Below are 16,565 nucleotides of genomic sequence, written 5' to 3'. Positions count from 1 at the left end.
CTTTATATTCGATGCGAGACGAATATCGAGGCCGAGCGACATTTACGAACGTCGCGTCGCGTTTCCTGGGTCGCGCTATAAATCGTACGACCCACTGTATACGACTTAACCGTTTAATTCACGTTTTACCGTTCGCGAAGCGAAGGCGAATTTCGGCGGCGAGACGGACCGAGGAACCTGACGTTCGTCGAAGTAGAGCTGCGTGGAGAAGGGGAGAAACGACACCTCGTGCCGAGGAAAATTTTCTCGTTTATCCGTGGGACAAAGCTTCTCGTACAAGAAACGCAAGGTATAACGTAGAAGAAAATCTTTGAAGATTCAAATTATTAAGTGGTTCGTAATAGTTGCGAGGACCGAGTAGGAAAATCTCGAGATCATTGGAATTCGTCCCCTCCCGAGGCTATCCATCGATTTTATCGCAGGATGCGAGACAGCTTCCGAAAGAGATAAACGAAAGGGGAAGGAGAAGCAGGAAACGGATGCAAGGTGCAAGAGAGAAAGGAAGAAAGTAGGCGGTAAGCGTTCGATTAGAGAGCGTCTGATCAGGCCTATTAATCTTCCATCTGTCCGATACTATGCCATGAATTATGCATCGCCTGGGTAGACGCATTGATTTCTCAGCCAGACAGGAAAATATTATTCGAATAATTCAAAGTAATGAGTCGAGAGCGGACCTGATTCGAGCGGTTTTTCCAATTCCTCGTTTCCTCATCGTCACATCGACCGACATTGTCGACTTTGCTCGTTCCCGTCTTCCCTTCACCGATACTTGACCGAATCTTCTCGTAACAAGAAGAATTAATAAACTTCGAGTTTCTCGTGTGTCGTATCTAAATTTAAAGCGATACGATCGTTGCAGAATGTTCGCGGCACGATCATCGATCCATCGTTTCGATCGAATCTTTTCCCGTCTCACGACGATTCATTTTTCTTGTTTCGCCAACGCGGATACGATGCATCCGCTGACAGAATGTCGCATTGTTTCACGATGAATCGTTGATATTCCGTGTATTCTAGAGACGAGAGCGGTACGATTTACCGAAACGGACAACGACAACGAATTCCTTGTAAAACGTCTGATCGAGGTGTATTACGAACGAGAGAGGATAGCGAAAAGTGGAAGGGTCGTTGGTTGGACAAGGGAGAGCGAAGTGGATACAGAAGGGGCAGGGGTGGAATAAATCGGAGGAAGAAGCTCCGCGTATCGGATATCGTCGATAAATCGAGACCCGTAGGGGTTTCCAGGAGATTAACGGAGAACTTTGTCGTAGCGAGTGTGCACAGGACGCCACGAGAACACTTTTCTCTAATTCGATGGGAAGTTCCTTCGGACCGACTCACCGACTCGACTTCCGCTGCAGTTTGTCGGATCTTGGTCAGCCAGTTCCCGATTCATTCTGGAATCGGCGCGAAACTTTGATAACGATTATTCTGCTCTCGTTTTCGTAGCAAACGTCTCCCTCTGCCCACCCTCGTTGCTCACACTTTGCCACGCGATCCTACTTTCCAAACTGCGTCCTACTTGAATCCATCCATCCATCCATCTATCTGTCTGTCTGGCGTGTGTACAGATTGTACGCGGGTCTCTCGAGTTTCCGCATTCCATAAATATTCGGTAATTGCGAAATAAACGAAACTGGAACAGTTGGACGGCTAAAATCTCCGGGCGAAAAAGTAACGTAAAAGCGATATAGCGTGAGAGAAAAGGATGGCTTGAATAATACAACATTGACCCGTGACATTACGTAGCATACCGATCAACCGACTTCTGCCCTAACAAAGATCTATTTGCAGCGTTCTCGATGGCTCGGTGGTCGACTAAAATACTAGACGAATACGTCGTTCAACCAGTTCTATAAAAAGCGCGAATCGTTATGTTTGCTCGTTTGATATTCTAGCCATTGTACGTGCGCACATAACGCCCGTAACTTATGAAAGGGCAGCGTAACTGTTTATCGTGTAACGTTTAAAAAATGATGGCAGCCGACGTAACGCGTTCTTCCTTCCTTTCCCGACGATTCTCGTCTGGTTATCCGTGCAGCCGAGTCCCAAAGGTAGCAAGAGCACAGCCGGAGAGGCACGAAATGCGACGTGCATACGCCGCGCGTTTTAACCCGAGAAATACACGTGGAAACCGTCTTCGTATTTTCGCGACATCTCGGCCGCGCTTTTTCTCCAAATTTAACAACATCCGCCGTTCTTCGCTGCATGCAACTCGTCGAGAAAATGGTGTCGGTTAGCGCGACGGTGAACGCGATTAGTCAGATGACTCGCGTCTCGGAGGAACGCTGCAAAACGCGATGATATTTTTCCTCGCTCTCGTTCGATACTCGAGAGGCCGTTTCAGGATTTTCTCCGGGACGTCTTTGCAACGTTCCCAGGCAAGCGTATTCGTGGCAGCATCGACGGCGCTAGTTTGTTATCGATACACTCCAGTTCGCCCGCATATTTCGATATCTATGCACTTTTGCTTTCGGAGGATATCGCCATTGTTAACGGAAACTACGAGCCAGCTCTCCGGCATTGCCAATATAAATACGCGCATCTTGTTTCTTATCGAAACACCGATGCTTCCCCGTAACGATAGCAGCAGCATCGAGCGTGTATTAAATCTCGTTCCTTCGAAAAAGGGGATGTTCGTCTTCGACAGAGAAAGAGAGAGAGAGAGAGAGAGAGAAACGAGGGTATTCCCGGACTCGTTTCCCTCTCCTTCGTTTTCTGGCATCGAGCTCTCGCGACTTTGCCTCTCGCGTTTTCCATAATATCGGCAACGAAGCTCGAGAGCCGACCAGCACGGTAATCTCGTATCCGAACTTTCGCGACGAGGGCGCGAAACATAACTCGTTAGAGAGAGGAACGTGGCGGGCGAACGAGGCTGGGGCGGCTCAGCGAGCAAGCAACCAGCAACTAGAAGGAAAGGTGGAAACGAGAACGGATGCGAAGCGGAAGAGGGACCGGAGATACGAAAAGGTTATACGCGTGTAAAGCAAAACTGCGTTGGCAGAGCCGGCGGATGATGACGGTGGTTAGGCGGTTTGTATACTAGAGTCACGGTCGGTCACTGACTAGGCGAGAGAGAAAAGGGGGAAAACGGTTCGTGTATTTTACCTGGAAATTCCACGGGGAAGAGAGAGAGAGTGAGAGAGAGAGAACTGCTAAATAATATATCGCGGTCGACCAAAGTAGAAAACGAACGTGTCTAAAACGAGTTAATTCGAAAGTTTTAATAAACAAGTCGCGAGTTTTGGCGAGGAGTAAAACGAAAGAAGCGGCGGAAAGCACGCGATGTTGCTATGGGACGGGAGTGAGACGAGTATTCGGCCAGGAGGTATGGTTCACGGGGGATGTCGGCTACAAAGGGAAAGGGAACTCTGGATTGCGCGTCCTCGTGACGCAAGGGGAAGGAAGTACAGCGGCAGTCCGCAAATCATTTGCATAATTGATTAAAGACTGGTGCTGGTGCGGTGTGCGTTCCACCGACTCGAGCTGGAAATTGCGTCGCGTATAAGTCATTAAGAACAGCATGCGTTACCGAGTCAAAGGTGCGACGTCTTGATTTTTAATCGAGTTTAAAAACGGATTCCATAAATCCTTCTTTCGAAAACTAGAGAGTACGTTGGCGAATTGAACTATTTATTTTTTTTATTTTATCGATTACAAGCTAATTTTTTTACCCCATTTGCCCCTTCTTCTCCGTTGCGTTAGCCTGAATTCCTCGCGAGTCACTTTTTATCTTTTCGGATCGCTTTGATTCGCACAGACTAGTGAAATTCAAAAGAGATGTGCCGATATTTAGGATCGTGCGAATCGCGAAATCTCCGTCAGAAGTAACCATAATCTCGTAGACGTAGCACAACAGGCTCGTTGCTTAAAAACGGTAAAGATAAATGGATCCAGCCTATCAGCTTGGAGATATGTACGTCTCCGGTTTGGTGCGGAGGTGCCCTCAGTTTCTCGTGTTCTTTCGACAACGACTAAATGCCGGAAGGGACGGCTCGGCGAAGAGAGGCCGCTTAATCTTCTTGTCGCCGTACACTGGGAATGCCAGGCGCGCTACCGGAAGATCCGATGGCACTGCTTACTCCCCTCCGAACGAGCACCGCAAAAAGACTTTACTTTTCGTACTTTCTTGCCCGCTGGCTAGATTAATATACTCCGGTGTACGTGTTTCCCGAAGAAAAACTTGTCCCAAGCGGACGTCGCCACTCGTGGTCTTTTTTGCGCGAACGGCAGCGTCGCTTGCGAGATCCACGGAGAATTTTAGGAGAGCGTGTCGAGTCGTGGGCTCGAACGGCTACCAGGACCTGGTCGCTTCTGTCTTCTCGTGGAACGGTTCGTTGATTCTTCGATACTTCGTAAAGGCGGGAGCACGGTCGACCTTGCACGTTTACCCAGCCGTAGGAGACGATCGAGAACGAGGGACGTGGCCGTAGAACGAGCTACGTGCGGGAAACGTGCTAGGAAATATGTATGCGCGGGCCTGATACTGCGGCGCATACGAGATGTAGCGCGATAAAAAGTGCATTTTCGGCCTCCCAGAGGATCGCCAGCCCAACATCGCTCCATTCCAAGAACCTTCGTTTTACCGTTAATTTTTATTCCCTTTTTCGCTTTTTCCCTTCCTGCTGCTGCCGCTCTGGCCTTTTTTGTTCGCTTTATTTCGACCCCGTGGCACGATCGATGTCAGTGTAACTAGGTGAACCGAAGCCAGGAGCGAGGATTTCGGAACCGCGCGGCCGATTCGAGAGAAAAAGATGGAATCGGAATTCGCGTTGCCCCGTCCGGTTTTCACCTTGCGTTCTGCTGGTAGGGAATCGGCCACTTGTTGACGATTCGCGCCAACCGATCGACGCGCCTATAAATTAACACCGCGACCGGGTGGACCGATTAATCGAGAGAGGCAGGTGGGAATATCGTGGCCGATAGGAAACGCGGTCGCGTTACGTTGTAAATCAAGCAGCAGGCAACGAGCAGGAATACAACGAGAACCGTAGGTAGCGATTCTAGTCTCGAATGGGGTTCCTCGTGCCTTGTGCCTCGTGCCTCGTGCCTCGTGCCTCGAGCCTCGTGCCTCCCGCCTTCCTTCAGCCTGTCATTGTTCGCCGTCGAAACGAGCGAACTTGTTGATACCCTCTCGCTGGGCTATACCTCATGCTTCGTAACTAGTTTTCACTTTTCTAGCCGCGTTGGCTGGTACATGGCGCGATTATTCTCATACTCGGTCGTGTATCGTAGTTACGTAGCATGGCGGTGTATCACGATCGTGGGTATGTTTTACGACGGAGCGACAGTGTGTCTTCTTTCTATCGGAGAAGAGCTTAGATCGGTGCTGGAAGCCTGGAACGCCGATGGATGAAACGGAACCGCACCGTTCGGTATCCCGCGGCAACGTACGTCGATGAACGAGCGAAAGAGCGAGAAAAAAGAAAACAATGTTCCGATACCTGTGCAAACAGGAATCGATTCCGAGGGAGAGAAGACGAGGCACGAACGCGTGCTGAACGTACGCGAAGTCGTAAAATTCGCGAACCAGTCTCTCGATTACTCGGCTCGAGTAGAAAAGAAAGGTACGAGGCAAAGTCAATAATTTGAACGATCTCGCCGGAACGATCCATCGGGCCTGCTCGTTGAATGGAAAGCGTCTCGGTCGACCAAGAGTCGGAAAAAGAAATATCGTAGCGCCGAATACACGAGGATTGGTCGGAGTTACCTTAATTATTTTCTCTTCCCTCTAGTTCCATCCCGGGCAACATCGGCGAGGGGGTACGCAGCCGGCTCCCAAGAAAATTACAGGCAGCCTCGATAAATATTAACTCCGTAGCCTGGAAAGGTCGTGAAAGCTACACCCTCGAGTTCGGTCTCCGGTCGTCCGTCCCTTCGCGCCCCTTCCGCCCGCCAGGTTACGTTTCAGACGGTCAGGTTGCTCGAGGTGGTGCAACAGGGCTTGAGACGGAGGGCGCGAGCGAGCATCCAACGAGAAAGCGAGAGAAACCTAGCAACGAGAGAGAAGGGCAGAAGTCGGGGAAGGTGTAAGAGGAGGAGTTTGCCAGTGCGACGAGCTGGAAACGATGGTCGATACTATCTTCCAGCAGACGCGCAACATTCCTATTTATTCGGGTTAAGTAGCGCGCGAGCTGCTACGTACGAACGCGGGTTACACTTACGGAAGTTTGTCGGCGAGAAGGAATTGCTCGGCGATTCGTTCGAAACGTCGATCGAACGCTTTCAGACTACATTGCAATCTGTCTGAGAGAAAGCAACGCACGCCTCCAGGCCGTGCGTTGTTCTTGTTACACGGCCAGCATGTCGTGTTACCGTTTCGCGCCATTTAACGCGCAGCTGCCCACTGTTGTAATTCGCTAATTACACCAGATGGTCGTTGAAATCGATATGCGCGTGCCACGAGATTTGAATTTATATCGACGCGCGTTCGATCGCGTCCAGTAACAGTTACACGGGAGACGTCGTCGTCCTCTAGATCGCGATCCATCCTGAGAATTTGAAAAAAAAAAAAAAAAAAACACGACACGATATCGCGTGCGGGTTATGGCATATCGATTTATTTATTTACGTTCTCCTTTACTTCTTTATTTGCGTTACATTTGTTTATTTATACTTTCGACTAGCTTATTTACGTTTGTATATAGTCCAGCGACTGGAAATTGATCGCAACAGCGAGCGAACCGGTGAACTAGTGAACTTTAGCGTCCCGTTTCTCAACCGAGATCTCAACCGGCGAAGGAGTTTTTTTACTCATCTTAAATCACATTTCTGGCCTCGTTTTATGTTAATTTTATTTTTAACGTTGACCGTTTCGCGGAGCGCCACCGCCACGAAAAGATAAACGAGACGATGAATTATTCATTCGAAGATAAGCAGGATTTTAACAAAGAACGATCACAGTCTGCCGTTGGCTAACCAAACGTCTGGTTGGCGTAGGAGGCAATATCTCGGTAGATGCAACGACGGCCGCACCGCCGAGAACCAGAACGAGAACGAAAACGAAAAGGAAAACGGACGGAGAGGTGGAACGCGTCGATATTCGGACGAACCGCCAATAAGAAAGACGTATACGATTTTGCGTCCGTCTCTCTCGAACCGGTATTTCGACGTAATTTCCGAGCGTCCGTCCTGCCATTTCCCCGGCTCGCGGACTCGATCGTTTATCGTGCGCGCGTGGGTCGATTAATGAACGGATAATCGATTTACGCCAATTTCGTAGAAGCTGCTGGCCAAAGTACAACGTCTTTGATGGCGTAACCGCAAATCGTTGGCTCGGCCATATGCGCGGTTTTCAGCGAAAACAATTTCGCTGTCTTCTCAATCCGTTGCAAACCACAATGGAATTTATCGTCTATACCTACGAACTGGGATTTGTACCGCAACTGTTTTCAAAGGAGCACCGCAACGAGCATAAAGGGAACAGGATTTCGACGTGTTCCACTGTGTTTCTTCGCGTTCCTACCAACCTTCCCTCTTCAATGCCTAGATATAACGATTTTACCCGGGTATCTGTTGATTGTGCGACAAACGTATTATCGCATAGAGTAACCGGGTCCTTTGAGTCACCGTTTCACCACCCTTCGACGTCTTAAAACTCAATCTTGAACTTTGCGCGATCAAACGATCGTGTGCCCTTTTTTTCGTGCCACGATGTATGAAATATTCAAAGTGCAGTCTACTCGTAACAATCTTCTCTAAGCGAAACAAATTCTTTTCACCTGCCGCGTAGATATCCGCTACGCGTGTTCGTCGTTTCTCCCGTTCCCTTTATAAGAGCAGGAAATTGCATAAAAATCCGCAGTCTAATTACATGACACCATTAGTCTTTGACGTAATAACGCAAGAGTGAAAAAGTATCGCGTACTTTAGGTGCATCAAGAGAAAGTAACACGCCGGCGTTGTTCGACTCAGTTGTTCGGGCCAAGCATCATGCAAGAAATAATAAAATAACACGCGTTTGTCGAATTACGATAATCGTTGTGAAACTGAAAATATTAACCTTCCCTTCTATCGAGTATACGTTGTATCCCCCTGGAAGATTATGAGAAAATTATGAGAAAATTATTATCATAGAGATAAAGAAAATTTGTGCTCTCTTCGTTTTTGCAGGGGTCTCGACGTTGACGTTTGGATTCAGGCTTCGACGTTTGCCCGCGAGTCCGACAGAAAAACGACACCGGCGAACAGCGAAGCAAAGCGGTCGCGAGTCATCGAGAGGAGGAGCAGCTTTGATCCCGAGAACGAGAGAGTATCCTCCCCTTCGTCGTTCGCTACTCACCGCATGTAGAACGCGCACGGTTAACAATTACCGTTATCGTTACCGTAACGAACGAAATTGGCTGTTGCGTCAGTTTCAGTTTGCGGAACAAAGTGAAGCAAAGTGGAGGAGAACGAAGCCTAGAGAAGCAGGGAAAAAACGATTATCCCGTTGGAAAGAAATTTTTATGTCGGCTGGATCTACTGCATTCGTAGCTGTAACGGCCGGGCCGTGAGATTCCGCAACGGTGCCGGGAAACGCGCTCCTTTTGCCGAGCAGAAAGCAGGGATCTCGCTCCGTGGACGGATCGTCGAGGGAAGAAAACGGTAGAAAGTTAATTTCCCCTCTTTTTTCCATTTACGAAGATTTCCCCGCGGCACGCGTTTACGAACGACCGAGCTTATTATCGCCTTTAAAGTACCCCTCGAATCCATTCGTGCGCATCGGCTTTTCCCGGCATAGCGGAACAACGGAATAATTGTTTCGCCTATCGGCCTCTACGTTTCTCTTCGATCTTGCCAACAATTAATCGAATGCACGATTCAGGTCGTTACTTCTCTCTGGTCTGCTACATTTACAGGATCCCGAATAGCGAATGCATAGAATTACCGGCCATGCAAAACTATACGTACGCGTCCGGGATTTCGGCGGCGAAAGTCAAAATTTACGCGGAACGCTTATCGTCGTGTTTTTATCAGCGCACCTTCGCTAAGTCGCATCGATCCGAAATTCCGTAACGTTTCGTATTACTTTCAATTTGCCGTGCGAAAAACCTCGACCAACCCGATCGGAAATGGAACACGTTGCCAAAGCCGTGAATACTAATAACAATCAGAGTGGAATTAATTGTTGTTTCGTATCGACCGGTATTGTACGAGGACTGGTTAGCGAACGCAACTGGATATTGATAATTACGAAACGTGCTGTTATATCTATTATCGTTTAAAAAACATATCGCGAACGGCCGAACGAGAAACGAAGTTAAAGTTGATCGTCGTTTCGCGCCACTCGATCGAACAAAAATATCGCAAAAATACTCTGCCCGTATCGACTCGACGTCGCTGTCTTTGAATGCTTCGCAGAAATATTCGAGAAACGAAAGACCACCGTTTCACGCAGCTTATGGCGGCTTCGTATTATCCGCGTACCGACAAAGATTCGATCGAACGTCGAAAAGCAAAGTTCAGATCGTAACCGTGGTTCCACGTCGCTCGGTGTCGTTGCACGCGCGTGTCAGAGCTTTCGGTATAGACAGCCGCGTGCATTTCGCACCTGCTCGACTCGTAACGCGCACGCGCCCAGGTATGCGACCTACCGGCGCACAGTCCTCAACTGGCGCGACGTCGAGCTTTCGTAGTCGGCATCGGCCATCCGCGACGCGAACTTTCCCTCCGAGACGGTCCTCGAATCGGTCCGTCACGCCGCGCCGCGCCGCGCCGCGTTACGTCGCGTCTTCGCTGATGCGAATCGCACTCGCCCCTGTCTCTCGTCGAACGGGAAATTCGGATATAGAAGGCGGACGACATCGATCGTCGGCCTCGCACCGTCCTTTGCGAATTCGAATCTCGCGGGTTCTTGATCTCTGCCGTTGGAACGGACTCTCGATCGTCCTCTGGTCGCCGAAACTTTGACGATCGATCGTTGACTTTGCCTCGTACGTGGATACTCTGTCGTCGTTCGCAACTTGCTATTTTTCCGCTTTCTTGCTTTTCCACGCATCGATCTGCAACCGATCGATCGCGTTTTGTCCGGATCGCGCCGGCTTGCGAAAGGACAACGGTCGTGTGTAGCCGATGAATCGGAAGTAGCCTTGGCAGAAGTAGCGGCTATCGACGGCGTTGCGGTAAGCCGCTCTTAATCCCAATCGAAGATCAACGTTTAGTCCCTGTGAGAACTTTGAAATTCGATTAAGCACGGCGGTGGGGGAAATCTCGTGCGATCGAAGGATCACGGAGTACGTGCGAGCAAATCGAACGTGGTTCGCGTAGGTACGGAATCGGGCGGTCGCGACGAGGCGGACCTGGTCGTGTATTATCGATCTAGCGATCGCGTGGTTGGTCACGTAAAAGGGAGTCGACTGTGAAGAATTGATCGTGTCGCTGCAATTATGTCAACAAATAAACGAACCAAGGTACACCCACTACGCTCCACCCCTTCTTTCAATGGATCCGAAAGGGAATAGTCTCGGTCAAATCAATACGCATTCGCGTCACACGGTCGGAAACGGGAGGAGGTTCGAAGAGAGAGAAAGAGAGGAGAGCGAAAGAGAATCGAATCGGCGTGTGCATGTGTCCAGCTCACGGCCGCTCTCGTGCACGTGTCACGGGAGAAAAACAAAGGATCGGCCGAGCGATTCCGAGCGATTCCAAACGATCCGGTATCGTCCAGCAAACATCCGTCTACCTCGGTTAATAATTTGGCCGTTGTTCGTCTACCCGAGGTATTGGCCGACCTCGAGATTTCATTCCGTCCGCGGTAGACAACCTGCGTCGTTTCTCTTCCGATAGCAGTTTCCACGACAGTTCGGTCGACGATCTCGGCAAAAATCAAACATCCAGCACGGTTATACGTATCGTCGCAGCGGTGTGATTCGTGCGCGAGAAAAACCGGCGAATGCACGCGTAAATTTCGTCGACGAATTCGCGAGAGATCAACCTTCGGACGTTACAGTCGATCGTCGTGTTCGAACACGCGTGCTCGCCGAGGGAAGGACACACGTGCGCGTTCCTAGTCGAAGGAGCTCGGAGCTTTCGGCGAGATTGCAACAAGTTGCATTTAAAACCCGTACCTTCCGTACGCCGGCATACTTTCGTTTTTCTCTTTCCACCACACCGGCCCCTTTCCTTCTCCGGTCGTCTCTCGCACCTTCCCCCTCTTTCTCTCTTGCTCGTTCGGTGTTCCTCGAAACGAAAATAGGTAGCCAGATTTTCCGTACCGACGTCTCGCATTATTCCCGGAACTGTTCGTTTAATTCGTTTCGAGTTGCACAGCCGCTGAGATCGATTGCTTGAACGGGAAGACCGCGACGAAATATATTTCGATAATTGTGCGAAATTCGAGACGAGAATTTCTTGGTTGCTCGAGTGGGTCCGAACGAACCGAAATATCCTCGACCGTTACTTTTCGTCGACGTTGCGATCGTCGTACGAGATTCCGCTGAAAATTACCCGCCCTCTTAACGGATCTGTCTCGGTGCCAAACTATCGTCGGCGATGCTATCGAACCAGAGATCGGATGACGCGGCGCTACTCGGAAATCGCGGAAACTTCAAAATCCCGGCCACAAGTATTTAACGCTCGAGACGACTTTTAAACGAAGTCGAGGAGGAACCCTCTCGACGAGGGTGCGAGATGCAATAGCACGAGGGGTCGGGGCGCGACGACGCATCTCTCTTCGCATATTACAGCGTCGTTCGTTCGTGCCACGGACCAAGAAAACGCGAAATCCTTTAGCCTAACACGCTTTCTGTTAGAGATGATTCCGAGACGCAGGGGTCGAGACTGTTTTTCGTGGCGAGAGGCGTCGAAGCAAGAATTGGCAGCGTGAAAAGAGGTGTTTGCGACAAAAAGTCGCCAGATAAAAGTAGGCCGAAACAAAGACGACAGTGGTACAGCCGCCGCAACGATTCTGTCCCTTTTACTCGCTGGAGTAATCTTAGGATGTCGTAACGCGACGGGCTCGTTGGAAAACTCGTTTCTTATTCGGTAATACGATAATATCGTTTACACAGTGTTGTGAACGTACGTACGTGTGTGTTTGCGGTAGATCGTCGGCGATCGTCGTTGCCCGTTGAGAAGGAGGAATTGAATGTGGGTCGAGGACTGAGTTACACGGAATACGAAAATCGAAGAATCGAACACTGACACTGGATAGGTGAAAGCGAAGGTTGTCCACGATCTCGAGATTCGATCGACCGAGGAACGTATCCGACGATGGATTTTGTGCTGTTCTTAATCGCCGTGCTCCTCGGGCAGAAGGGTAAGTAGCTTTACACGATCTTAACTTAATTCTTTCGTCCGAATTTCGCTTGGAAGAAAACGGAGAAAAGCGTTATAGAAAGAAGTAGCGACTACTTTCTGCTTTGAGAACCGCGATTTCCTCGATATCTATCTACCTTCTAGTTATAGACACGCGACCCTCGTCTCGCGTCGATTCCAGCTTCCCAAGTATCTGCGATCTGCGCCGCGAATACACGCAGATAACGGCAAATCCTCTTGCTCTCTACCTTCGTGCCCTTGCCGACACCTCCGGCTGAAAATAATCTTTCCACGGAAAGGAGAGAAACGTGGAAACGTCGAACGGCAGCGAAACGCACGAACGCCGATTTTCGCTTTGCATCGAACGAAGCGAAGAATATAAAGGAACGGTTTAGAAACGACACTTTTTCTAATTACGTTCTGCCGTTTCTTCGGCATTGTCGCGGCTTTTCTCGTACACGAATGCGATAGAACGAGGAGCGCAACCCGAAAAGGGATACGCAAGAGGAGAACGAAAGGTACAAAGAAGGGAACCAGGGGGAAAAGGAAAAGGAAGAGGAAAAGGAAGAGGAAAAGGAAGAGGAAAAGGGTGGTGAGCAAGAGAGTAGGATGGCTAGAATTTATGGCGTTCCGGTACGCGAGTCTGCGACGAGGGAGGGAAAAAGAGATGCGGGGGAAGGGAAACAACGGAAGAGAAAGACGAAAAGTCGTTGGAAAGCGGAAAAATAAAAATCTCGCGTCAAGGAGCACGAACGGTGCAAAGATAATAATTAAACGGACGAATTCCGAGATCGCCAGTCAACTCGTGAAATTTACCGAGCGCCACGATCCTGATGACGATGCCGGAATTAAGTCCCATCGGCTAATTGCAGCTACTCGAAGATGGTAAAAATAAAAGAGGAATCGTGGCGGTTGGCCTCGCGCAACCGAGGTCAAGGAAATCGCGTATGCGACTCTGTTCCACTTCATCCTGCGATAATTGGCCCAAACTGTCAAGGAAACGAACGATCGATCGGAATATCGCGTTCATCGCCGACACGCTAGAAAACCTATAACCTTCGAATGTCAGAATCGATCGGGGCGATCGATATCTATCTTGGTGCAAGATTATACTCGACAGGTAAAATAGGTAAAATTTATCGATAGTTCTTGGCGATTCGAACAACTTTTTTTTCTAAAATAGCAAAAGCGTACCTCATTTCCTGCAAGCGTTCTGATACATGCGAACGAAAACGTACGTATAGGAGAGCGATGCAAGAATTACATATGAAATTTTCAGAGACGGTAAACTTGGCGGTAAAGACGATCCGCCGAAGAGAATGGATTTGCATAAATAAATAAAAGATGCACGTAGCCGAGATATATCAAAAGCCGTTGGAGCTTTTGGAAGATATCCGCGGGGGATAGAAATCGACGAGTTAATTGCCGAGTAGAAGAGGAACTCGGTCGCGCTCTCACGATCATAAATTATCCGTATTATGCCGAACAGACGCGTCAGTTCTCTCGTTTATCAATATCTGCGTTATAACGTCGGCCGTCGAACGCGACAGGATGGTCGCTGCTTTTATAATGGGATAATATTAACTGTAAATATTTCTCCATCGGTCCATTTGCGGTGGTGTTCGGGAATCGCGCATACATGCCTCGTTAAACGAAGCATCCGGTCCGCGGGAAACCTACAATTTTGATTTTCGCGTCGGTGCGCCACGATTCCTCTTGGGTCTTTCTAGTTTACCAAACAAGTTCGGTTTACGAGGGTAGGGCAGGGGCAAACGTTTTGCCCGGAATGTTTGTTCCGACGTAGGCAAAGACAAAGAAGAGGGAACGTGCAACGCATTCCGATATAGAAGCGATAACTGGCCGAGCGATCGTTTTAAACGCATCAGTGATTCTGCCTTTACGGGCGTCGATCGTTGCTTCTGTTGTTACGAAGCAGCGGATCGAGCTATCGTCGCGTATGTAACCTATCGATCGTTGTGCAGCGCAAAAATATGAAAAACGATGTCGCAGTTTTGACATGGCGAGACGAGACGCGAAGAGAGGCGACGAGACGAGACGAGACGAGACGAGACGAGACGATGGCGTAGAATAGGCAAAGGGAAAAATGATGGACGCGCGTAATGGAGACAAATAAAAAAAGAAGGTGACAGATTGGGGAAACGGGCACGGAGTAGAAAGCGGCAAATGGAACAGGTAGAAAGGGTAATCGGCGATTAAAACGAAGAAGGTAGCGCTACGCGTTGGAGGATAGGAAGGACAAATAACCGCGGTTCGAGTGTGCCGGACCTCGAATGGAAAACGTTCTTGGGAGTAAACGGTTGAACGAAGGTTATATCGCTTCCTTGGTCGCGAGTTGTTCCCCCAGACCCACCCTACCTGATGAAGATAAAACGGGATAATTATAGAGCCTATCGGGGATCGTGGCGCGGCTAAATTTCGTCGAGACACGCGAGATCGTCAAAAGAGGGTTGGCAATAAAGGGAAACCGGGCTTAAGTAAAAAGGAGAGAAAAAAATAGCGAAGAGGGAATAAACTTGGCGCTAGGGAAGTAAAAAAGGGTTAGGGGCGGCGAGGGGAAAGAGACTGCCGAGAACGGGATGTCATTAATTTTTCATACAGACTTGGCACATCTGCGTTCGGTCGGCTGCGCTCTGCAACCTCGCTAATTATTTCTGGCTCATCATTTTTCCTCCTCGTTTCCTCCACACTCCGTGTAACTTGCCCTCTTGCGGTTTCTGTTTCGCCTTCTCTCCAACCGTAGCCGCAGCCTCTTCGCCCTCTAGCATCGTACAAACCGTATTCTTCTTTGATAAATGCACGCCGATATCGTCTTCGAGTGCTCGTCTCATTTTCCATCGAACACGAAGACGCTTATCGACGGATCGTTATTTCCCAAGAGTATCGTAATTGACCGTCTTCGATTCTGTCTCTTCTCGCTTCTCGCAATTCTTCCAAATGTCACGTCGTTGCGTTCGACGTTCGAGCGTCGATAGTCCCCTCGCATTGTGCTCGCTTATCGTGTTCACCGGACAACGACCAAAGAGACGCGAACGCGTCTAACGTTCGCCACGGTCTAATTATTTCCAGTCGATCTCTGGTTTACCGTTTTACAGCTTTGTAACTGTAGCCGCAACCGCGAGCTCTCGTTGCCCACACGCACGGCAATAAGCTCTAATCATTTTTACCGCCTTTCCCCCCTTTCTCTCTCCTTGCCTCCTTCTCGCCATTCTGTCCTCCCTCCCTTTTGCTTTTGTAGCCTGCCTCGCTCGTTTTCCTCGCTCGCGTTCCTGGAAAGGTACTCGAGAAAGTGCGATTTCAGCGCTTTTCAACTTCGATTCGCCGACTATTTGGACCTCCTCGAGCCGGAAACGAAATATCCGCAGTCGGTTGCAGTAAAGTCGCTGCAAGATTTTATTCTCCTCTTTACGATAACGACTAATCACCGATTCGCCACACGTTCCAGCCTTCCTTCCTCCCCCTCACCCCTCCCTTCTAGTATTTTCGCGATCACGCGTCATCGATACATCCGTGAAAGTCGCAGTCGCTGTTTGTCTGTGTGCACGTGTCTCGATAAGGTCCAGACCCGCTGTACCGAATGCAAACCGTATCGTCGCGCGATGCGTGTTTCTGTCCGTTCACGGTTGCCGTTAATTCCACCGTTGTCGTAGATTACCGCTCGACTCGTTAATTACGACGGAGAAAGAGCCGGGTTTTCGTTAGCGGAATCCGTCGCATGTTTTATGTCCACGATTACTTAGTCCGACACCTAGCCGCCGTTAGTTTTTTATCGCTTCCGTAATTCAGCCCGTTCCTTTCCACTCGAACGCATCGCTCGCCAATAAACCGTTTCCAGGTGAAAGGATAAATCGGAAAACGGGAAAATTTTCCATCTTCCATTCGAAGAGCACCGGACTAGAGAGAATCCTTGTCGAATCGTTCGGTTTCGATCGCCCCTCGATAGCGTCTACGCTTTCGCGCGTCCCGTTATCTCCATTATTTTTACGTCCATTGTCCCGGAAACACGTAATTAGCTATACGTATGACGGTGGGCCGACCGTGCCTTTGCATACACGCGAAATCGATATGGTGCTAATTTACCAACCGAATTCCAATGATTGCCGTTGCATTAAATATTCACGTTGCAATCGCCGCGCCGTTTTGGGACGCGTTCGTGCGGTAGTAATTTTCAATTCCAGACTAAACGAAATATCGTAGCGTTGTCGCGTAACGAAACGACGTTAACGCGAGTTAAAGTGACGAATTTAAAGCGGTGTAATGGAATGCGACGTCGTTAGGAGAACTGTTGGGATTCGTTGGAACGCGTCACT

The 16,565-nt window shown here is 49.3% G+C and overlaps 1 protein-coding gene across 9 annotated transcripts in view; it reads left to right on the top strand.

Moving 5' to 3' along the window:
- The window catches only part of LOC100648570, a 141,833-nt gene that overhangs the window by 86,911 nt on the left and 38,357 nt on the right, over positions 1-16,565 (top strand). For 3 of the 9 annotated variants that reach the window (XM_048412247.1, XM_048412248.1, XM_003400336.4), the window contains 2 exons: positions 8,113-8,586; positions 12,026-12,238. In XM_048412247.1, coding sequence (XP_048268204.1) covers positions 12,193-12,238 — 46 coding nt within the window. In that variant the 5' untranslated portion in view covers positions 8,113-8,586; positions 12,026-12,192. Of the gene's footprint in view, positions 1-8,112; positions 8,587-9,601; positions 10,392-11,732; positions 12,239-16,565 lie in introns of those variants that run through there. The other 6 variants (XM_048412249.1, XM_048412246.1, XM_020866485.2 and 3 more) reach the window with 6 other exon arrangements.

Source organism: Bombus terrestris, chromosome 14, assembly GCF_910591885.1.
Source record: "Bombus terrestris chromosome 14, iyBomTerr1.2, whole genome shotgun sequence".
NCBI classification, from domain to species: Eukaryota; Metazoa; Arthropoda; class Insecta; order Hymenoptera; family Apidae; genus Bombus; species Bombus terrestris.
The sequence above is the reverse complement of the archived record's forward strand: the minus strand, read 5'-3'. Positions and strand labels throughout refer to the sequence as shown.